Here is a 24616-nt window from a genome sequence, read left to right on the forward strand (position 1 = left end):
GTTAGGTTTGAGTTGCTCAACGCCAGGACTAATTCAACAAGTTCTCAACGTTGTTTTCATGTTTTGTGCCTGCTGGGATTTTCACCTTTTTGCGCTTTTATTCGACTTTGTTGTCTTTTTTTCTGTAGTAGTACTTTTAGACGGTGCCAGGGGCCGTTAAAAAATTTGTTCGCCTGCGTCGATATCAGTCAGGAAATTTGAGGTCCGTCCAACCTGCTCTCTCAAACATGTTTTGGGCTCGGCGGTACTTGTGGTGTGTGTGTTTGGATGAAGTGTGAGCACCTTTTAAGAAGGAGCGCAAACTACGAATTAGAGGGGAGGAGCTTTCCCAGCTTTGGTCGCCGACTCGACGGCTGACCTGAAGGAGGCACGCGCCGCTTAAAGGCCACGCCAACGCTCCTCGTGAGAGAACGTTCCAGGTGTTTGCTCGTCGCTCTAACAGAAGGGAAGGGAAACCCTGTCAGCGGCTAATGCAAGGGTTAATAATCACATTATGCCTTTTGGAAAGCAGTAATTGACTATCTCTTAAGGTCACTGTCAGCGTCTGGAGGAGACATTCATCTTTTCCACTCGTTTACTGCCTTCCCACACACTTTTAACGACAACTTTAATGGACGCCTCCCCCCGTCACCCACTACTGCCGTCTATAAACAGCAGCTGGCCTACTCAAAAATAACGGCAATAGTAAATAACAATTATTAACAATTAAATAAAGATTTTGGAAATGTTTATTTACATACCTTAACTGTTTCCAAACGGTGTCTGTAACACGGCAGTAAAACGGCTGATCATACAAAACAGAGGTCATTATCATGGAAGATAGATCACCGATCAGCTAAACTTAGTTAAGTTAAAGTTAAGTTTAAGTACCAAGGATTGTCACACACACTAGGTGTGGTGAAATGTGTCCTCTGCATTTGACCCATCCCCTTGTTCACCCCCTGGGAGGTGAGGGGAGCATTGAGCAGCAGCGGTGGCCGCGCCCGGGAATCATTTTTGGTGATTCAACCCCCAATTCCAACCCTTGATGCTGAGTGCCAAGCAGGGAGGTAATGGGTCCCATTTTTATAGTCTTTGGTATGACTCGGCCGGGGGTTTGAACTCACAACCTACCGATCTCAGGGCGGACACTCTAACCACTAGGCCAGTGTTTTTCAACCTTTTAAAAAATGAAACTCCACAAGGTCGTTGTGCCTTAATTTGAGTTTGTTGGTGTTTTCCGGTGTGTAGTGCTTTTGTTATTTGGTGGCCCTTCCTGTTTTGTTGGTGTTTTCCTGTAGCACTTTCATGTCTTCCTTTGAGCGCTATTCCGCGCACCTGCTTTGTGTTAGCTAGCAAGGCTATTTATGTTGATGCTGTCCTTCTATGTGTGGACATTGTTGATTGTCGTGTCATGTACGGATGTACTTTGTGGACGCCGTAAGTTTTTGCTGTCGTCCAGCATTCTGTTTCTGTTTACTTTGTAGCCAGTTCAGTTTTACTTTCGTTTTGCATAGCAATTGCCTTTTCCTTTCCCTTTCGTTCATTTTGGGTTGAAGCATTACATACCTTTTTACCTGCACACTGCGGTCTGCATATTGGGATCACAACAAACCATCCTCGCCTCACCCGACACATTCCGGCTTTTACAAAACAATTAACTACCTGCTGCCACCTACTGACATGGAGTATTACATGGTTACCCTGCTGAGTTTTACACAACACAGACACTAAGCAACAGCACATTATTTGCAGATTCTAATTATTGATTTGTAAAAAATATTTTTTGGACCAATTAGGTGAAGTTGCATAATTTCCCACGGCACACTAGTGTGCCATAAGATATTGTCTGGGGACGCACAGTGGTTGAAAAACACTGCACTAGGCCACTGAGTAGGTTTAAACAGACTCAATACCTCCATGATGACCTTTTGCTGAATTTACAAAACTGAAACAATACAAAAAGAATGCCATTGTAAGTTAATAACACTAACTCCATATGCATATTAGCTAATGCTACTGACGCTGGCTTGATTACATTACGATAGCACGTACAAATATGCATGAAAACACTCCTACGGACATCAAACGTGGGAAGGTTTAGTCATTATGAATTGTTTTAGTTACATTGTAAAACTTACAAATGTTGCTCGGAGTGATGGGCGAAGAATCCTTTCGAGCAGAGACGCTATCGACGGTTTTACTTCCGGTTCAAGGCATTTAAACAGGACGTACATTTTCAACCCGCAGCACTTGCAGTGAGCGAACTTGTCCAAAAGATGGCGCTGTAGCACAAACAATAACACACAGTGTCGAAAACTATTTTGTTGAACACAAAACAATAAGGCCGTTGGCGAAGAAAAATCCATACATTTCCATAAGTTAGCCGCACCGTTTTATAAGCCGCAGAATTCAAAGTGGAGGGAAAAAGTAGCGGTTTACAGTCCGAAAAATACGGTAAATATTTTTTTATTTTTACAGAAAGCCTGTGCAAAAAAAAAAATAAAACATGCAACATAGCTCAATGAGCCAAATAGTAAGCAGGAAAGGAACATTTACCTTATTTGTCACTTTGAAAAAATGTCATTTTTGCTGACAAAAAACGCCACTCTTCTTATATGTCACCCATGGGCTAAAAGAGGCGCTTCCTGATAAACGCAGTTTGGCATTTCACACAACCAGCCACATGTTTGTTTGTTTTTTCTTAAAGTGACAGACAACGCGATATCGAGGGACCCAGTATCGCTCCTTGTGTTTTGTAACTCAGTGACTCTTGAGTATCGTTTGACTCATGACGACTTTTAACTTATTTATACACTTGACAGTTCAGAATGTGGAAATGTTGCAAAATATTCTGTGAAACGAATCATTTATCAGTAAAGTTGAGAATAATTGTTGATTTTCACGTTGTTATTAGCGTCAGCGGCAAAACATGTATTCTACCTAAATAATAAATATGAATAATATACAAAACCCAAAACCTGTGAAGTTGGCTTTTTGTGTAATTCATAAATAAAAACAGAATACAATGATTTGCAAATCCTTTTCAACTTATATTCAATTGAATAGACTGCAAAGACAAGATATTTAATGTTCCAACTGAGAAACAACATTTTTTGTTTTGCAAATAATCATTAACATTGCAAAAAAGTTGGCACAGGGCATTTTTACCGCTGTGTTACATGGCCTTTCCTTTTAACAACACTCAGTAAACGTTGGGGAACTGAGGAGACACATTTTTGAAGCTTTTTAGGTGGAATTCTTTCCCATTCTTGCTTGATGTACAGCTTAAGTTGTTCAACAGTCCGGGGGTCTCCGTTGTGCTATTTTAGGCTTCATAATTCGCCACACCACACCAATGGGAGACAGGTCTGGACTACAGGCAGGCCAGTCTAGTACCTGCACTCTTTTACTATGAAGCCACGTTGATGTAACATGTGGCTTGGCATTGTCTTGCTGAAATAAGCATGGGCGTCCATGGTAACGTTGCTTGGATGGCAACATATGTTGCTCCAAAACCTGTATGTACCTTTCAGCATTAATGGTGCCTTCACAGATGTGTAAGTTACCCATGTCTTGGGCACTAATACACCCCCATACCATCACAGATGCTGGCTTTTCAACATGGTTCTTTTTCTCTTTGTTCCGGAGGACACATCGTCCACAGTGTCCAAAAACAATTTGAAATGTGGACTCGTCAGACCACAGAACACTTTTCCTCTTTGCATCAGTCCACCTTAGATGAGCTCGGGCCCAGCAAAGCCGGCGGCGTTTCTGGGTGTTGTTGATAAATGGCTTTGGCTTTGCATAGTAGAGTTTTAACTTGCACTTACAGATGTAGCGACAAACTGTAGTTATTGACAGTGGTTTTCTGAAGTGTTCCTGAGCCCATGTGGCGATATCCTTTACACACTGATGTCGCTTTTTGATGCAGTAAAGCCTGAGGGATCAAAGGTCACGGGCTTAGCCGCTTACGTGCAGTGATTTCTCCAGATTCTCTGAACCCTTTGATGATATTACGGACCGTAGATGGTGAAATCCCTAAATTTCTTGCAATAGCTGCTTGAGAAAGTTTTTTCTTAAACTGTTCAACAATTTGCTCAAAGTGGTGACCCTCGCCCCATCCTTGTTTGTGAATGACTGAGCATTTCATGGAATCTACTTTTATACCCAATCATGGCACCCACCTGTTCCCAATTTGCCTGTTCACCTGTGGGATGTTCCAAATAAGTGTTTGATGAGCATTCCTCAACTTTATCAGTATTTATTGCCACCTTTCCCAACTTCTTTGTCACGTGTTGCTGGCATCAAATTCTAAAGTTAATGATTATTTGCAAAAAAAAAAAAAAAGTTTATCAGTTTGAACATCAAATATGTTGTCTTTGTAGCATATTCAACTGAATATGGGTTGAAAATTATTTGCAAATCATTGTATTCCGTTTATATTTACATCTAACACTATTTCCCAACTAATATGGAAACGGGGTTTGTATGAATACATACATACACAGATATATATACTGGATATAAATACAAACATGTACATTTACACAACATGCCAACTTCACTGGTTTTGGTGTTTGTAGGTCAGATAGAATAAATGACACTGATAAAATTAGGATTTCTAATTTGGGGTTAATATTTGAGTGGGACCCGGGCCCCTGTGTAGTGGAAAAGCCGCGCCCCCAGGTCAAAAAGGTTAAGAATTCCTGAACTCCGGTTAACAAAGCTTTTTACAATGGCCGCAGTTTGACCCTGGAACAGATTTCTCCCTATTTCCAATGGGAAATACTACTTGAAAATGTTTTTTTTTTATTAAAATCATACTTGAACCGATAAAAATTGTTACTTTCTGATTCAACTTTCAGCTATCCTCTTTCCTGCCCCCCCTCTCTGTGGAAAAAGAATTCCGAGTGCAGGAATTGTAGGCGTGAAACTTTCCCCTGGACTTGTCCTCCCCCAGACCCCCTCCTCGGCCCAATAACAGGGCTTCCTGCGCTCAATGCACTGCTGTGATTTGCCTAAAGTGCGCTCGCTCGCCGAGTGACTGACAGCCCAGGGTGGGGTCTCTGGGTGGGTGGGGGCAGGAGGGGAGGTTTTTTGTGTGTGTGTGTGTGTGTCGGGGTGGGGGCCGCGACGTGACGGCCGGACGCACCTCAGAGGAGCGCAGCAGCGGAGCGGGACAGACGGCGTGTGTGCAGCCGTCATACAACTGGAGGATCCCACTCGGACGGACCCTTATGGCTGCTTGAGAGCCCACCTCAAAACTTTTTCCCCCCCTGCACCCCCCTTCTTTTTTCTTCTTCTTCTACACTTTTTTTTTTTTGTGTGCTCGTCCTCATCACAAGTAGCGGCCGCAGGTCCCAGAGAGTTGCTTAGAGCCTGGGAGCACTCAGGCAGGCGGTCATGGATACCCCCATCAGATGGAAAGTTAAAAGGAGGATAAGGGATGCCCAAATCTCCTTGGCGCTCTTTTTGCTTTTTGTCACGTCGCAGGCCAATTCAGGTAAGATGCCGACTTCCCTTCAACCCCTTTTTTTCGCCCCACAACTCATCCCTCTGACTCCCGAGTTTCAAGTTTCAAGTTGCGGACTTTAGGAATTTGTTGGGAGTTTTTCTTTGCTTTTGTCTTTTTCGTGACCGCATCGTCCCTAAAAGAGGGGCGTCTGGGTGAAGCGGCAGGGTGGAGCCCCCTGAAAAAGCTCAGAGTAAAAGCGTGTTTTTCCCGCAATGACGCCGCTGTACTGGTGTACAGATGTGTGGCCTTGCGGTAGTATGTTGTGTTACCCGAAAAGGGTGTCTTGGTGAATCCCCCAAAGGAAAGGGAGCCCCCGAAATGCTCAAATCCGAGCACGTTTGACGCAATTAATCCGCTGTACTGGTTAATATACACCATGTAATGGATGCCATCAGTGTGGCCGTGCAATAGTACGTTGTGTAACCCTGAAAGGGTGTCGTGGTGAAGCCCCTGTGGGGAAAAGGGAGCCCCCGAAATGCTCAAAACAGTGCACGTTTGACGCAATTAATCCGCTGCACTGGTTAATATACGGCATGTAATGGATGCCATCAGTGTGGCCGTGCGATAGTACGTTGTGTAACCCGCAAAGGGTGTCATGGTGAAGCAACTGTACGGAAAATGCTCTAATCAGTGCACGTTTGACGCAATAAATCCGCTGTACTGGTTAGTATACAGCATGTAATGGATGCCATCAGTGTGGCCGTTGTATAACCTGAAAAAGGTGTCTTGGTGAATCCCCCAAAAGAAAGGGAGCCCCGAAATACTCAAATCAGTGCACGTTTGACGCAATAAATCCGCTGCACTGGTTAATATACAGCATGCAATGGATGCCATCAGTGTGGCCGTTGTATAACCCGAAAAGGGTGACTTGGTGAATCCCCCAAATGAAAGGGAGCCACGAAGTGCTCAAATCAGTGCACGTTTGACGCAATAAATCCGCTGTACTGGTTAGAATACGTCATGTAATGGATGCCATCAGTGTGGCCGTTGGATAACCTGAAAAGGGTGTCTTGGTGAATCCCCCAAAAGAAAGGGAGCCCCGAAATGCTCAAATCAGTGCACGTTTGACGCAATAAATCCGCTGTACTGGTTAGTATACAGCATGCAATGGATGCCATCAGTGTGGCCGTTGTATAATCAGAAAGGTGTGTCTTGGTGAATCCCCCAAAAGAAAGGTAGCCCCCATAATGCTCAAATCAGTGCACCTTTGACGCAATAAATCCGCTGCACTGGTTAATATACAGCATGCAATGGATGCCATCAGTGTGGCCGTTGGATAACCCGAAAAGGGTGTCTTGGTGAATCCCCCAAATGAAAGGGAGCCACGAAGTACTCAAATCAGTGCACGTTTGACGCAATTAATCCGCTGTACTGGTTAGTATACAGCATGTAATGGATGCCATCAGTGTGGCCGTTGTATAACCCGAAAAGTGTGTCTTGGTGAATCCCCCAAAGGAAAGGGAGCCCCGAAATGCTCAAATCAGAGCACGTTTGACGCAATAAATCCGCTATACTGGTTAGTATACAGCATGTAATGGATGCCATCAGTGTGGCTGTTGTATAATCCGAAAAGGGTGTCTTGGTGATGCCCCCAAAAGGACAGCAAGCCCCCATAATATTCAAATCAGTGCATGTTTGACGCAATAAATCTGCTGTACTGGTTAGAATACGTCATGTAATGGATACCATCAGTGTGGCCGTTGTATAATCCGAAAAGGGTGTCTTGGTGAATCCCCCAAAGGAAAGGTAGCCCCCAAAATGCCCAAATCAGAGCACGTTTGACGCAATACATCCGCTGCACTGGTTAATATACAGCATGCAATGGATGCCATCAGTGTGGCCGTTGTATAATCCGAAAAGGGTTTCTTGGTGATGCCCCCAAAAGGAAAGGTAGCCCCCATAATGCTCAAATCAGTGCACGTTTGACGCAATAAATCCGCTGCACTGGTTAGTATACAGCATGTAATGGATGCCATCAGTGTGGCCGTTGTATAACCAGTAAAGGGTGTCTTGGTGAATCCCCCAAAGGAAAGGGAGCCCTGAAATGCTCAAATCAGTGCACCTTTGACGCAATAATTCCGCTGTACTGGTTAGTATACAGCATGCAATGGATGCCATCAGTGTGGCCGTTGTATAACCCGTAAAGGGTGTCTTGGTGAATCCCCCAAAGGAAAGGGAGCCCCGAAATGCTCAAATCAGTGCACCTTTGACGCAATAAATCCGCTGTACTGGTTAGTATACAGCATGTGATGGATGCCATCAGTGTGGCCGTGCGATAGTACGTTGTGTAACCCAAAAAAGGGTGTCATGGTGAAGCCCCCAAAGGAAAGGGAGCCCCCGAAATGCTCAAAACAGCGCACGTTTGACGCAATAAATCCGCTGCACTGGTTAATATACAGCATGTAGGAGTTTACACGCAGCATGTATTGGATGCTATCTACGTGGCTGTGCGATAGATAGTACGTTCGTCCAACCCTAACTTCTTGGGGGAAGGGCATCATGGTGAAGCTCCTTTAAGGACGCAATGAATCTCCTGTACTATCAGTGTGGCCGTGCGATAGTACGTTGCGTAACCCCGAAAGGGTGTCTTGGTGAAAGCAGCATTTGTTGCAATACATTTGATTGACGCAACAACAACGCCATACTAGTTTATATACAGCATGCAAATTGCTTTCTATCAGCGGGGGGTTCTGGATTCAAGTCCAGTCCGGGCCTAATGGACATCAGAAAAAAGAAATTCCTTCACATTTAGGAATCTTCAACCAGCACCAACTGGGGGTTAAAAAAGGGCGGGGGTGTATTATTAGCATGTAGCCCGTCACGGTTGGTGGTCTGCTGCTGGACTGGCCTGACGCGGGCCTTTGAGTCCGACAGGTGGACTTGCGCACGCTGATGGCGAGGGGTCCGCGGCGTCCAGGACTTGCAGGGAGAAGGGAAAAGACAGCGGATGCCGAAATTGGTTCCGGGATTAAGTGGGCTGTTTGTGAAGCCGCCTGGCCGCCAATAAAAGTAACTTTGGCGGAGATCTGAGAGAACAAAAGCGGACACGCTTTAAGGGATCCTTTCAGGACTCGGGTTCAGATCGCGATAGATAATGAGCGAGGAAGTGAGCGATGGGAAAAGATCGGTCTGGGGCACAAACACTTTGTTTCGGGATAATAACGTCCACATTGCAAGGTGCTTCAAAAATCCAATCAATATGGCCGATTTCCTCCACTTTTATAATGTCAAACAGTGCTTCTCTGACATTTGTTCACCAAGTACCACCACAATGAACAACAATAAAAACACAGTAGTGTAGTAGGCCTAAGTGTTCATTAAAAACAAGGCAGTGGATTTATTCAAAAATATATTTTCGATATTGTTGGCCACCGTCACATTACACACAGTTTGAACAGTAACACTGGGTTTGCATATTTAGTTGAGTGATTCTTTGGCGTACCACTAGATGGAGCCACAGTTTGAGAATCCCTGAGCTAAAAGACGAGTTAGCATTTTCAACAAAGATACATAGGGATGGGTGCCGTTCACATTGGACCCAATACCTGGGAGTCAATACCGGTACTTAACGGTACCAATTTTGGTACTTTTGTGTGTGTTTTTGATGATAAACACATTTAAAAATGTCCAGTTTGTTACATCTTGTTTTATTATCACCATATTATCATTTGCAAGTATGACATGAAGTTGCAATTACAGCTACAAGTCCAAGACGTTGGATGGCAGTAGTGTATAGTTTATGGTGGTTTTTGTTGTGCCCTAAAAAGTGTCAATTCTGTAAGTATTCTACCTATTAGGCACCAGCTGTTTGAATGTAACATACATTTTAGTTGTAGGTTTTAATTAACAGATTTTGAGCCATGTAAAATTGCTAATGCTAAAGAGTAGCATGTCAATAGCAAAGGTAATAAATATTACTTATTTCTGATAGTAAAATCACATTTTTATTGCAACATTAAAAATAAGCTGATTATGATAACTGCTGTCCAGTTGTAGCCTGATGTATTATCACCATATTATAATTTGCAAGTATGACAATCGGTTGCAAGTTCAAGACGTTAGATGGCAGTAATGTTTTTTTTGTTGCACCCTAAAAAGTGTTCACACTGTAAGTATTACCTACAACACACCTGCTATTTATTGTAACGTGCATTTTAGTTGTAGTTTTAATTAACAGATTTGGAGGTGATGAAATCGCCATGTAAAATCGCGAATACCTAATGAGTAGCATGTCAATAGCAAAGCTAATGAATATTAGTTATTTTTGATAGTAAAATAAAAATATTTTTGCAACATTTAAAAATGAGCGGATTATGATAACTGCTGTCCAGTTGTTGTAGCCTGATTTATTATCACCATATTATCATTTGCAAGTATGCCAAGAAGTTGCAACTACAGTTGCAAGTTCAAGACGTTAGATGGCAGTAGTGGGTTTTTTGTTGCACCCTAAAATGCGTTAACACTGTAAGTATTACTGACAACACACTCGCTGTTTAAATGTAATGTGCATTTTAGTTGTAGTTTTCATTAACAGTTATGGAGGTGTTGAAAACGCCATGTAAAATTGCTAATGCTAATGAGTAGCATGTCAGTAGCAAAGTTAATGAATATTAATTATTTCTGATAGTAAAATCACATTTTTATTGCAACATTTTAAAATGAGCGGATTATGATAACTGCTGTCCAGTTGTTGTAGCCTGATTTATTATCACCATATTATCATTTGCAAGTACGACAAGAAGTTGCGATTACAGTTGCAAGTTCAAGACGTTAGATGGCAGTAGTGGGTGTTTTGTTGCACCTAAAAAGTGTTAACACTGTACGTATTACCTACAACACACCCACTGTTTAAATGTAACGTGCATTTTAGTTGTAGTTTTCATTAACAGTTATGGAGGTATTGAAAACGGCATGTAAAATCGCTAATGCTAATGAGTAGCATGTCAGTAGCAAAGTTAATGAATATCAATTATTTCTGATAGTAAAATCACATTTTTATTACAACATTTAAAATAAGCTGATTATGATAACTGCTGTCCAGTTGTTGTAGCCTGATTTATCATCACCATATTATCATTTGCAAGTATGACAAGAAGTTGCGACTACAGTTGCAAGTTCAAGACGTTAGATGGCAGTAGTGGGTTTTTTGTTGTGCCCTAAAAAGTGTTAATACTGTAAGTATTATCGACAACACGCCCGCTATTTAATTGTAACGTGCATTTTAGTTGTAGTTTTCATTAACAGATTTAGAGGTGTTGAAATCGCCATGTAAAATTGCTAATGCTAATGAGTAGCATGTCAGTAGCAAAGTTAATGAATATTAATTATTTCTGATAGTAAAATAAAAATTTTATTGCAACATTTAAAAATTAGCTGATTATAATAACTGATGTCCAGTTGTCGTAGCCTGATTTATTATCACCATATTATCATTTGCAAGTATGACAAGAAGTTGCGACTACAGTTGCAAGTTCAAGACGTTAGATGGCAGTAGTGGTTTTTTTGTTGTGCCCTAAAAAGTGTTAATACTGTAAGTATTATCGACAACACGCCCGCTATTTAATTGTAACGTGCATTTTAGTTGTAGTTTTCATTAACAGATTTAGAGGTGTTGAAATCGCCATGTAAAATTGCTAATGCTAATGAGTAGCATGTCAGGAGCAAAGTTAATGAATATTAATTATTTCTGATAGTAAAATAAAATTTTTATTGCAACATTTAAAATAAGCTGATTATGATAACTGCTATCCAGTTGTAGCCTGATTTATTATCACCATATTATTATTTGCAAGTACGACAAGAAGTTGCGATTTCAGTTGCAAGTTCAAGACGTTAAATAGCAGTAGTGGGTTTTTTGTTGCACCCTAAAAAGTGTTAATACTGTACGTATTATCTACAACACGCCCGCTATTTAATTGTAACGTGCGTTTTAGTTGTAGTTTTCATTAACAGATTTAGAGGTGTTGAAATCGCCATGTAAAATCGCTAATGCTAATGAGTAGCATGTCAGTAGCAAAGTTAATGAATATTAATTATTTCTGATAGTAAAATAAACATTTTATTGCAAAATTTTAAAATGAGCGGATTATGATAACTGCTGTCCAGTTGTCGTAGCCTGATTTATTATCACCATATTATCATTTGTAAGTATGACAAGAAGTTGCGACTACAGTTGCAAGTTCAAGACATTAGATGGCAGTCGTGGGTTTTTTGTTGCACCTTAAAAAGTGTTAATACTGTACGTATTATCTACAACACGCCCGCTATTTAATTGTAACATGCGTTTTAGTTATAGTTTTCATTAACAGATTTAGAGGTGTTGAATTCGCCATGTAAAATCGCTAATGCTAATGAGTAGCATGTCAGTAGCAAAGGTAATGAATATTAATTATTTCTGATAGTAAAATAAAAATTTTATTGCAACATTTAAAAATGAGCTGATTATAATAACTGCTGTCCAGTTGTTGTAGCCTGATTTATTATCACCATATTATCATTTGCAAGTACGACAAGAAGTTGCGATTACAGTTGCAAGTTCAAGACGTTAAATAGCAGTAGTGGGTTTTTTGTTGCACCCTAAAAAGTGTTAATACTGTACGTATTATCTACAACACGCCCGCTATTTAATTGTAACGTGCGTTTTAGTTGTAGTTTTCATTAACCGATTTAGAGGTGTTGAAATCGCCATGTAAAATCGCTAATGCTAATGAGTAGCATGTCAGTAGCAAAGTTAATGAATATTAATTATTTCTGATAGTAAAATAAAAATTTTATTGCAACATTTAAAAATGAGCTGATTATAATAACTGCTGTCCAGTTGTCATAGCCTGATTTATTATCACCATATTATCATTTGCAAGTATGACAAGAAGTGGCGACTACAGTTGCAAGTTCAAGACGTTAGATGGCAGTAGTGGGTTTTTTGTTGTGCCCTAAAAAGTGTTAGTACTGTAAGTATTATCGACAACATGCCCGCTATTTAATTGTAACATGCGTTTTAGTTATAGTTTTCATTAACAGATTTAGAGGTGTTGAATTCGCCATGTAAAATCGCTAATGCTAATGAGTAGCATGTCAGTAGCAAAGTTAATGAATATTAATTATTTCTGATAGTAAAATAAAAATTTTATTGCAACATTTAAAAATGAGCTGATTATAATAACTGCTGTCCAGTTGTCATAGCCTGATTTATTATCACCATATTATCATTTGCAAGTATGACAAGAAGTGGCGACTACAGTTGCAAGTTCAAGACGTTAGATGGCAGTAGTGGGTTTTTTGTTGTGCCCTAAAAAGTGTTAGTACTGTAAGTATTATCGACAACATGCCCGCTATTTAATTGTAACATGCGTTTTAGTTATAGTTTTCATTAACAGATTTAGAGGTGTTGAATTCGCCATGTAAAATCGCTAATGCTAATGAGTAGCATGTCAGTAGCAAAGTTAATGAATATTAATTATTTCTGATAGTAAAATAAAAATTTTATTGCAACATTTAAAAATGAGCTGATTATAATAACTGCTGTCCAGTTGTTGTAGCCTGATTTATTATCACCATATTATCATTTGCAAGTACGACAAGAAGTTGCGATTACAGTTGCAAGTTCAAGACGTTAAATAGCAGTAGTGGGTTTTTTGTTGCACCCTAAAAAGTGTTAATACTGTACGTATTATCTACAACACGCCCGCTATTTAATTGTAACGTGCGTTTTAGTTGTAGTTTTCATTAACCGATTTAGAGGTGTTGAAATCGCCATGTAAAATCGCTAATGCTAATGAGTAGCATGTCAATAGCAAAACCAATGTATGTTAGCATCAAGCTAGCAAATTTTACTTTGGGGCGTTTTTTTTTTTTTTGTTGGCATTGAAAATTGCCTATAGAGTCCGCTCTCAGTGCTGCTGGAGTGAGCGCCGACACAAGGCACCGTTGGATTTGGCCGGTGCCAAAAAAAAAGTACCGTATTTGGTACCCGTCCCTAGCAACAGACAGTAGCGCTGTTAGATTGTTGTTTTTATCAAAGATTTTCAACATTTTAAATTTTTTCACACTCAAGCGTATGCAAAGCTAGGAGCTGTGTTAGCATGCTAGCACGTTTCTTTGCGGCAAAAAAAAAACCAAGCTGGCAAAGCTGAGCGGATTAGCGAGTGACCTCTGGAGCGTCGAGGAAGGTCATTCATGAGGAAGACTTCCTTCACCGGCATGGCGGAGGGCGCTAGTAACAGAAGGCCTGTCACACATAAAAGTCAGGAATGAGAGCAGGGGGGGGTCGGAGGTCAAATGTGAAGGTTAGGACTTTTCAGGCCCCGAGGGAATCTTCCAGAAGGAACAAAGATGTCCGCCCACAATATAATAACGCGGCGTTTTTGCTGAGTCGTCCCGATTCCAATCAATGGGGTCTTTTCACGGCGTTCCACTGAGGTTTGTTATGATTAATCAAGTCTCGCTCGGTATCAAACGCACCGAAAAAACATTCTTGGAATAGTTTGTCCCAATCAAAACAAGGTTGGAGTCGGGCCAAAGGCGCCGACGGCGACACCGGCGGACGCTCAACGGCTTTTTTTTTTTTTTTTTTTTTTGCGCTTTTTTCCGCCCCACCAAAAAAAAAAAGGAAAGCAGAAGAAAAGCTCGCTATTCGCCCAGCGCCCTCACATCTGGACTTGATAAGCGCCATTGTGCTGTCTGCTAAAGCCTCGGAAAAGCCTGGAAAAATGTCTTCCAGATGTTTTCTTCATAATTCTCCGTGGAACGACACGGGACCGGCGAAGAAAAAAAAAATCAAAAAAAAAAAATACTGCTGCCTTTTTTTTTTTCTTTTTTTTTCGCTCCCTACCCCGAAAAGAAAATACACCGTTCTTGCGGCCGCTTTTGAGAGAAAATTCCAAATGGAATAACATCTGCAGCTGAGTTTTGTTACGGGACAAAAAAAAAAAAATGATGGCATTGCATTTTGCACGTCCACAGTGCAGGTCGTTAAAAGGTTCTTTGTGTTTAAGCGGGGTTAAAGGTCGCTTCGCACATGTTCTTCATTTGCTCCTTAACTTCTTTTTGCAAACGGCAAAAGTGCTGATTTACCCAGGCGCTTGCGAGCCCGACGAGTTTGGGTTCGATTTCCTCAAAAGTGATGTCAGACCGTGGGAATGTGCAACGGTAATTGATCGTTAAAGACTGTTAGGGTGGTTACAATTGAGGCCAAATGCAGTGCACCACCTGGCTGCAACCAGTAGGGGCGCTGTTGATTGACGTTGTCGTTTCTGACTAAAGAAGAAGGGCACAGGGGTTCAGGATGGAGCTTGGCGATAAAACGTTCTCAATTACGATAAAAAAATGTGTTTTTATCTTTTTGGTAACAGTATCAATTATCAAGTTTGGTTGCGCCATCTTGCGGTTGATTCTTTGCATGGAGTGAGAAGAGAAAGTAAAAGTGAAGAAATTGCGGATAAAAGAGGAAAAGTCCACCTGGACAGTATGGCAGTTTTTTTTTTTTTTTTTAAAAGACCATAATCAGACCAATGTGGTCTATAAATTTGAAAAGGTGCGCTTACCCTTTAGAGCAGTGTTTTTCAACCACAGTCTGGTGTGCCGTGGGAGAATATCTAATTTCACCTATTTGGGTTAAAAATATTTTTTGCAAACCAGTAATTATAGTCTGCAAATGATGTGTTGTTGTTGAGTATCGGTGCTGTCTAGAGCTCGGCAGAGTAACCGTGTAATACTCTTACATATCAGTAGGTGGCAGCAGGTAGCCAATTGCTTTGTAGATGTCGGAAACAGCGGGAGGCAGCGTGCAGGTAAAAAAAGGTGTCTAATGTTTAAACCAAAAATAAACAAAAGGTGAGTGCCCCTAAGAAAAGGCATTGAAGCTTAGGGAAGGATATGCAGAACGAAACTAAGACTGAACTGGCTACAAAGTAAACAAAAACAGAATGCTGGACGACAGCAAAGACTTACTGTGGAGCAAAGACAATGTACTGTACATCCGAACATGACATGACAATCAACAATGTCCCCACAAAGAAGGATTAAAAAACAACAGAAATTATCTCGATTGCTAAAACAAAGTAGATGCGGGAAATATCGCTCAAAGGAAGACATGAAACTGCTACAGGAAAATACCAAAAAAAGAGAAAACGCCACCAAAATAGGAGCACAAGACAAGAACTAAAACACTACACACAGGAAAACAGCAAAAAAAGTCAAAATAAGTCAGGGTGTGATGTGACAGGTGGTGACAGTACACCTACTTTGAGACAAGAGCTATATTGATGCATGGTTGGTTATGGTTTAAAGTCATATCCAACAATTGAGACAACAACTTTTTACTGTCAACTGTTTTTTGTTTTTTAATGATTTCTGCAGGTGGTGTGCCTCCGGATTTTTTCAACGCTAAAAATGTGCCTTGTCTCAAAAAAGGTTGAAAAACACTGCTTTTGAGAACTGCCTGGCATGAAAACCTGCAGATAATTGTTCTTCGCAGGTTTTTCGGTGTTTACATTTTCACACAATTTCCAAGCGGTAGAAAATGGATTGATGGATGGGGGTAGAAAGGATAGATAAAAAAATATATAAAATTATTAATAAAAAAAAATTAAAAAAAATGTTTACAAAAAAATATATATTTTTTTTTTTTACTCGGGACTACTAGTACTGGGACTAGTACTAAATTTTGGACGCTGTCGGGCCGTACTTGGTCTGGGATAGATTTACTTTTTTTTTTAAAAACAAACAAAACATTTTTATTTTATTTTTTACTCGGGACTACCCGCAGGCCGGATTTTGGACGCTGGCGGGCCGTAGTTTGGAGACCCCTGATCTTTCATTTATCCATGAAAATATGGAGAAGCTGCTGATGGTGTGTTTGACAGAGAAGGAGCTCGAAGGAAGTACCTTCCTTTCTCCAATATTCATAAAACTACTGTAGTTGTTTGTATTCCCCTTTTGTGTGTCTATTGTCCTATTTTTTTTAAAGGCATCAGTTAAGTCGATTATAAAGGGCCACGTTGATTTGAGATAAAAGTGTTTTGAGTTAAGAGCACCATCGTAGAACCGATTAAGGTCGTAAGTTGAGGTGCTACTGTAGTTACGGTCTGTTGTGATGAAAACGATTGGGATTCTGTATCGTTTTGTGATCTACTAGAGGTGCAAATCTTTGGGCACCTAACAATTCAGTCCGATTCCTGGGGTAACGATTCGATTCAGAATCAATTCTCGATTCAAACTGATTCCCGCAATGTAGTATTTGGTATAATAATTACAATGAAACTTTTTCAAGGTTGGAAAAGCTCCTTCTGGTTGCATGGAGATGGCGTAGACACGTGTTTTAAGAATTTGATTCTTATAAACAATAAAAATGATGAAAATGTTCCTGTGGCGGGCCGCCATGATCAATTACATGTAGAGGGAAACCCTGATATGTTTGATGGTCATCTCTGAATACCTTGAAGACGATAAAAATGAGAGGTAATATTTTCGGGTGTCCCGATCTGATATTGACATTGGTAGAACTTTTAAAAAAATATATACAAAAAATAAAATACAAATACTTTTTTTTTTTTTTTAATAGATTTTTGAAAATTATGATTGAATAAAAATTAGAATCGGGATTCGGATGTGAATCAACTTTTAGTGCATTCCTATCTATTAATAGTAGCAATTTGTGTAAAATTCCAACACTTTTTTCATTTACTTTTAGAAGGAACAGCTGTTTTACAGGTTACAAAAGCTGCTGGTTGCATGGAGATGGTATTAAAACGTTTTTTTTTTTTTAAGTTTTAAATACAAAAAAATGTTCCTGTGGCGAGGAAACCCTGATATGATTGATATTCATCTTTAAATACCTAAAACACGATAAAAATCAAAGGTATTATTCATGAGTGTCCTGATCTGATATTGCCATCGGTCAGATGTAAAAAAAATAAATACATGGAAAATCTTTGTTTCTAAATTTTTATAAGAAAAAGTAAAAATCGATTAAAAATCGTTACAAATAGGAATCATGATGCATGAGTACTGTATTTTTCGGACTGTAAGTCGCAGTTTTTTTCATAGTTTGGCCGGGCTCCAGTGCGACTTAGATATGTTTTTTTTCCTTTTTTATTATGCATTTTCGGCAGGTGCGACTTATACTCCGAAAAATACGGTATTTAATATGCAAGAACCAAAAGATGAGTGCAGCTGGGAGTGCACTTGAAGCGTAGGCAAAGCTATGCAATCTAAAACAAAAATTCTAATGGATTTAAAATCAAGATTAATAATAAATGTCAATCGATTTTTTTGTGTACCCCTAGAACAGGCCTGGGCAATTATTTCGAGAAAAACGTGTCTGGGGGCCGGTATATCTATGTTTAGGAACACTAATACAAAACCTCACAACAATGTCTGTTTGAATGCTAAAAACATTATGACAGACCGCCTTAAAAAACACAGAATGGAATTTTACATTTTTTGACTGAATGAGACCCCCAGAATGTACATGAAAATAAAGAATGTGGGATTTACAATTTTAACTATGAACGATAAAACACTGAATATTGACAACATATGAATGTCACACCCCCTGTCGATCGACATATTTATATACTCGTCTGAGCTGCTGTGACGTAGATTACTATAGTAACTAATTGGATTACCATAGCAACTAATTGGATTACCATAGTAACTAATTGGATTACCATAGTAACTAATTGAATTACCATAGTAACTAATTGGATTACCACAGTAACTAATTGGATTACCATAGTAACTAGTATATCATGCAAAAGCGCAGATTCCAACCATTGAAATACTTTGTATAGTTCAAGACTTACAGTAATTTGAAAACATCACTGCACATCATAATGGCAGCTACACTTTCCATCTTAAAGATCTAAAAAAAAATATTTTGGGAATACCTGGCAGGCCGGATTGAAAAGCTTAACAGGCCTTAATTTCCCCAGGTCCGCCCTAGGATCTACTTTTAAAGCAGCCATTTTGATTTCTGTGTGAAAAAGGCTATAAAAGTCAAAACGTTTTTTTTTGCCAGCATGTGAGAAAGGAACCGGAGCTGCATGTGCCGCTTGAGCCTCTAAATGCCGCCATTGTGCCCGCCGACTACACGCGAGATAAACCAAAAATGTGCGGCGGGACAAGTTTTTGACCCCCCACAGTCGTTAAGGCCCTTTGTGGCGCACAAACCCCTTCATTCTTCGCCGCGTTCGGCGTCGTACAACTCGCACCGTTGCTTTCTTGCGGCGTAATTAAGGCCGGGGCGATTGTTTGCTGGCGCTCAATGGTCCTCTGTGTGCGGCGTCGGGACGCCACGGACGCGCACATGGGCTCCTCCGGGTGGCGTGCGGATGTGCTGAAGCGTAAACGCTCCATCATTTCAGTTTCAAATTACGGCTCGCCGCGATTGGAATGTCGCCAGGGTCTCGGCTACCAACATTTGGGATTTGTAGTCCGGCGAGGAGAGTGTTTCTGTTTAAAAAGTGTAATGAGGTCTTCTAATCATGGCATGACTCATCCTTTCCAACCTCATCCCACTTTGGACCGCAGGAACATTCAGGCTAAGCACTTTTTCTTCTCTTACTTTCCAACCAGAAGAAACACAATAGTGTCTGGTTTCGCATCAATAGTGCAAAGAAGTACTGTTCATTCGCTCGGCACAGTCGATAGGAGGCGCTGTCGTGCAGAAATAAGGATTTCGTCACGATACTTGGCCAATAATACTGATAACGTGATGTACGTGAAGAAAAAAAAACATGTGACTAATGATGAAAATGATATGCAGGGTTTTGGTTAGGGGCGTGGTCAATATGACGTCGTCATATCATTTGCATAATCTGTAGGGCTGTGGATCTTTGGGCACCACACAATTCGATAATAACGATTAGATTCAAACCGAGTCTCAATTCAAAATCCATACTTTTTAAATAACATTGGGTGCCAGTTCTATGATGGACTACATTCCTCCACAAAAGAGATAAACAGCTATGAAACATTTTTACACTACTTAAAAGACAACTGGTTTTGTTTAATAAAGTTATACCCAAACATTTAATAAAGTCAAATGCAAATAAGGCAACAAAAAAAAAAACATCTATTTTGGATTTTTTTTCAAATCGATTAAAAATTTGTTAGGAATCATGGTTCCTTCGGAAAACTTTTTTTTTGACACCCCTGAAAATCTCAAAGTGCAGAGGACAGCAGGATTAAGAGTATTTAATATACAAGAACCAAAAGATGAGTGCAGCTGGGAGTGCACTTGAAGCGTAGGCAAAGCTATGCAAAACAAAACTACGAAATAAATGTGTATATATATATATATATATATATATATATATATATATATATATATACATAATTTGTTTGTTAAATGCTTCATAATAGTGCCTCTGTGTGTGTGTGTATATATATATGTTTATGTGTATATATATATATATATATATATATATATATATATATATATATATATATACATATATACACACACACAGGCATTAGACACACCTCATTTCAATGTGTTTTCTTTATTTTCATGACTATTTACATTATAGATTGTCACAGGTGTCATCAAAACTATGACACCTGTGAAGTGAAAACCCTTTCAGGTGACTACCTCTTGAAGCTCATGGAGAGAATGCCAAGAGTGTGCAAAGCAGTAATCAGAGCAAAGAGTGGCTATTTTGAAGGAACTAGAACACAAAACACGTTTTCAGTTAGTTCACCTTTTTTTGCTAAGCACATAACTCCACATGTGTTCATTCATAGTTTTGATGCCTTCAGTGACAGTCTACAATGTAAATATATACATTACATTACTTACTTGAATTTGTTTTCACGTAAAACATTTTTAAGGTTTTATCTTTCCGATACGGGCCGCCATGATGAATTACATATTGGGGGAAACCCTGATATGATTGATGTTCATCCTTGAATACCTAAAACAAGGCAAAAATGAGAGCTATTACTCATGGGTCTTATCAGTCTGATGTCAAAACCATATCAGATTCTACTGACTTGCTCGTAACATGTCCGATACCAGCCCTTCGATACAAGCAGTTCTGCAACGTGTTTCCTGCAGTTCACTACCTCCAATAAGTACACAAGTCTTCTCTTATAGTCGAGTCATTTACAAAAAGGTAAACATGGTAGGCTACAGGCTACTAGGAGCTAGCAGCTACACCGCAGCTAAGCACACAATAGCTCACAAGCTAGACAATGTCTTATATTGAACAAAACTGCAGTCTAAACCAGTACATTTGTCATTATAAACACATATCAGATAAATATAGATGCATGTTATTTACACATATAAAGTCTCGGTGGCAGGAGCGTATTAGAAAGTATCCAGTAACAAACGTGTCCGCATTATTCAACGCGCTGCATCATGAACTTTACTTTATGAATTACGGTGGCCACGAGGTGTCGCTGAAACACACATTACCACTCCCCTTCAATTTAAAGACAGCATATGTCTGTCTTAAGGTTGGAGTTTTCCATACCTAAAACTGTTCCCTGAGTAATGTCACTATGTGTACTATGTTCCTGACTGACATCGTATTCGATTAATATCGGTATCAACTTCAACCTATTGGTATGGTATCGGAAATTAAACGGTTGTAAAGTTGAATTATTGCATTAAGAAAATGCTCATCCTATTCTAATGCATTGCACTATTTTAAAATGTTCTAATAAATGTAACAGTTATGTAATATATGACACGATAAATTAAAGTACCGTCAGTGAAGACGTTTTTTTCATTAAAAAGATCCAACTGCGAAAAGTCGGTGTCATCATAATGTAATGATATCATAATGATACAATACGTTGGAATATCCATTTTATTCTCGCGCTTAAGCCCCTTTTTAGTTATTTAAAGTGCGCTGGCACTCATGTAGCTTAACCACAGAGAATAAATAACGGTTGCAAAAAACGTGTTGGAAAGAATGAGTCACATGTCCAACAACGATTAATCAGCACGTCGCCGTGTATTTTATTTATTTTTTCCCGCACCATAGGACCCGACTAGTGATGGATAACCTGGAAGAGCCCACAGTTTATGAGCTTTGGATCATTTTTTTTCCCCTCCGACCCTCTGTTGCCTCCCAATGATGAGTGTCGTACATCAGTGGCCTCTCGTGCAGAATGAGCTCATGTTAACTCATGTTAAAGACGGCCGAAAGGTCATAGCTCGGGTCCAAGTATTTACGAGGAACTTTAAGTTGGAACTCCTCTTTTTTTCCGCCCATCGTTCACAAACAATGTAAGAGACAACAACACATATCTTTTTTTTTTTTAGGATCCTAAAGATGATTGAAAAAAAATGCTTGCCTTCAAAGCCTCTAAAATAACTTTAAAACCCTCTATCAACGTTTTATATACAAGTGCAAGTCTATATATAATGTAGTAACAGACACGTTCATAACAATATGTAATATGTACAATATTCACACTGTAAGTCTATATATAATGTAGTCACATACACTTTCATTACAATATGTAATATGTACAATATACACAATGCAAGTCTAGATATAATGTAGTAACAGACACTTTCATAACAATATGTAATATGTACAATATACACACAGCAAGTCTATATATAATGTAGTAACAGACACTTTCATAACAATATGTAATATGTACAATATACACACTGCAAGTCTATATATAATGTAGTAACAGACACTTTCATAACAATAAGTACAATATATACATTGCAAGTCTATATATAATGTAGTAACAGACACTTTCATAACAATATGTACAATATACACTCTGCAAGTCTATATATAATGTAGTAACAGACACTTTATAATATGTAATATGTACAATATACACACTGCAAGTCTTTATATAATGTAGTAACAGACACTTTTATAACAATATGTAAAATGTACAATATACACACTGCAAGTCTATATATAATGTAGTAACAGGCACTTTCATAACAATATGTAATATGTACAATATACACATTGCAAGTCTATATATAATGTAGTAACAGACACTTTCATAACAATATGTAATATGTACAATATTCACACTGCAAGTCCATATATAATGTAGTAACAGACACTTTCATAACAATAAGTACAATATATACATTACAAGTCTATATATAATGTAGTAACAGACACTTTCATAACAATATGTACAATATACACTCTGCAAGTCTATATATAATGTAATAACAGACACTTTTATAATAATATGTAATATGTACAATATACACACTGCAAGTCTATATATAATGTAGTAACAGACACTTTTATAACAATATGTCATATGTACAATATACACACTGCAAGTCTATATATAATTTAGTAACAGACACTGTCATAACAATAAGTACAATATATACATTGCAAGTCTATATATAATGTAGTAACAGACACTTTCATAACAATATGTACAATATACACTCTGCAAGTCTATAAATAATGTAGTAACAGACACTTTATAATATGTAATATGTACAATATACACACTGCAAGTCTTTATATAATGTAGTAACAGACACTTTTATAACAATATGTAAAATGTACAATATACACACTACAAGTCTATATATAATGTAGTAACAGGCACTTTCATAACAATATGTAATATGTACAATATACACATTGCAAGTCTATATATAATGTAGTAACAGACACTTTCATAACAATATGTAATATGTACAATATTCACACTGCAAGTCCATATATAATGTAGTAACAGACACTTTCATAACAATAAGTACAATATATACATTACAAGTCTATATATAATGTAGTAACAGACACTTTCATAACAATATGTACAATATACACTCTGCAAGTCTATATATAATGAAATAACAGACACTTTTATAATAATATGTAATATGTACAATATACACACTGCAAGTCTATATATAATGTAGTAACAGACACTTTTATAACAATATGTAATATGTACAATATACACACTGCAAGTCTATATATAATGTAGTAACAGGCACTTTCATAACAATATGTAATATGTACAATATACACATTGCAAGTCTATATATAATGTAGTAACATACAACCTTCATAACAATATGTACAATCATTTTGATCAATTTATGCATCTTTCCTCAGCGCATTTATTTTTGTTTCCATGTGTTCCTACTCCCCGTATTGTAATAATGGCAGACCTGGTAACAGACAACGAAGACGACTATTGTTGGACAAATGAGGACTCACAACCTTATATTTTTTAAGCTGAATATACGGAGGATGAACTGCTGCTTCTAGAAGCCAGCACGAAGAGATGGCGAAACGTTGAAGCAGACGGAAATGTGGAACTTGGAGACGAGCAATGCCGACATAAATGGAGTGCTTACCCAAAATCAACTGGATCAGATTGACAAAACAGACTAAGCTATCCATCGAGTGAGTCACGATAATATTGATCATGATTCATGCAGCACGTTATGCGTGTTAGTACAACAACAGTGCTAGCTGTGTACAAACAAAACAGGAAATAATACTTTAATATGATTGTTCATGTTTTTCAATGCATAATGTGTCTTAACGCATTGTGTTGTGCATTACAAACTTAAAAGCAATTCAGCTACTGACGCAAAAGATAGCTTACATCTTGCCATAGCTAGCCTATGACTAATGCCTTAGCATGGTTTCCCAAGACGATGTGTTACTACGCTAGAAAACTCTTGTTTTTGTGCTTACAATATTTTGGTTACTGAAAGAAATTAGGTATTGTTGCCGGTTTCCGGATGCATTTTTAAAGTGATTTAGCGGCAGAATGGATCGCTCCCTTTAGCTGCATTGCGAGTCACCAAGATTGAGCCGATTTTTACAAATGACACTGCAAAGAAACCCCCAAAAACGTTAGTCCTCTTGTCTCTCATAAGGATTGTGAACAATAGGCAAAATTCCCCTTTAAGGTTGATGGGTTATTGACACAATCATTTGTGGTTTTTGTGTGCGGAACCCTGCGTACATTCTTACTCGGATTGCGTTCGAATTCTGCGTGTCGGTAACACAGCTCGAGATGTCCACACGAGCCAAAGTTGGCATTTCTTCATTACATTTTGATGAAGTTATTGTTATCTGTTGGCACTGACCTTATTATCGGAACTTGATTGTTTTGTGGCTATCCCATAGTGTTTAT

At 38.8% G+C, this 24616-nt stretch overlaps 1 protein-coding gene across 2 annotated transcripts in view; it reads left to right on the forward strand.

Moving 5' to 3' along the window:
* The first annotated feature begins 5113 nt into the window (after window positions 1-5113).
* The window catches only part of col5a1 (procollagen, type V, alpha 1), a 159598-nt gene continuing 140095 nt past the window's right edge, over window positions 5114-24616 (forward strand). For both annotated transcript variants that reach the window (XM_061966501.2, XM_061966502.2), the window contains exon 1: window positions 5114-5485. In XM_061966501.2, coding sequence (XP_061822485.1) covers window positions 5386-5485 — 100 coding nt within the window. In that variant the 5' untranslated portion in view covers window positions 5114-5385. The remainder of the gene's footprint in view (window positions 5486-24616) is intronic.

This window comes from Nerophis lumbriciformis, linkage group LG11 (genome assembly GCF_033978685.3).
Source record: "Nerophis lumbriciformis linkage group LG11, RoL_Nlum_v2.1, whole genome shotgun sequence".
In the NCBI taxonomy this organism is placed as follows: Eukaryota; Metazoa; Chordata; class Actinopteri; order Syngnathiformes; family Syngnathidae; genus Nerophis; species Nerophis lumbriciformis.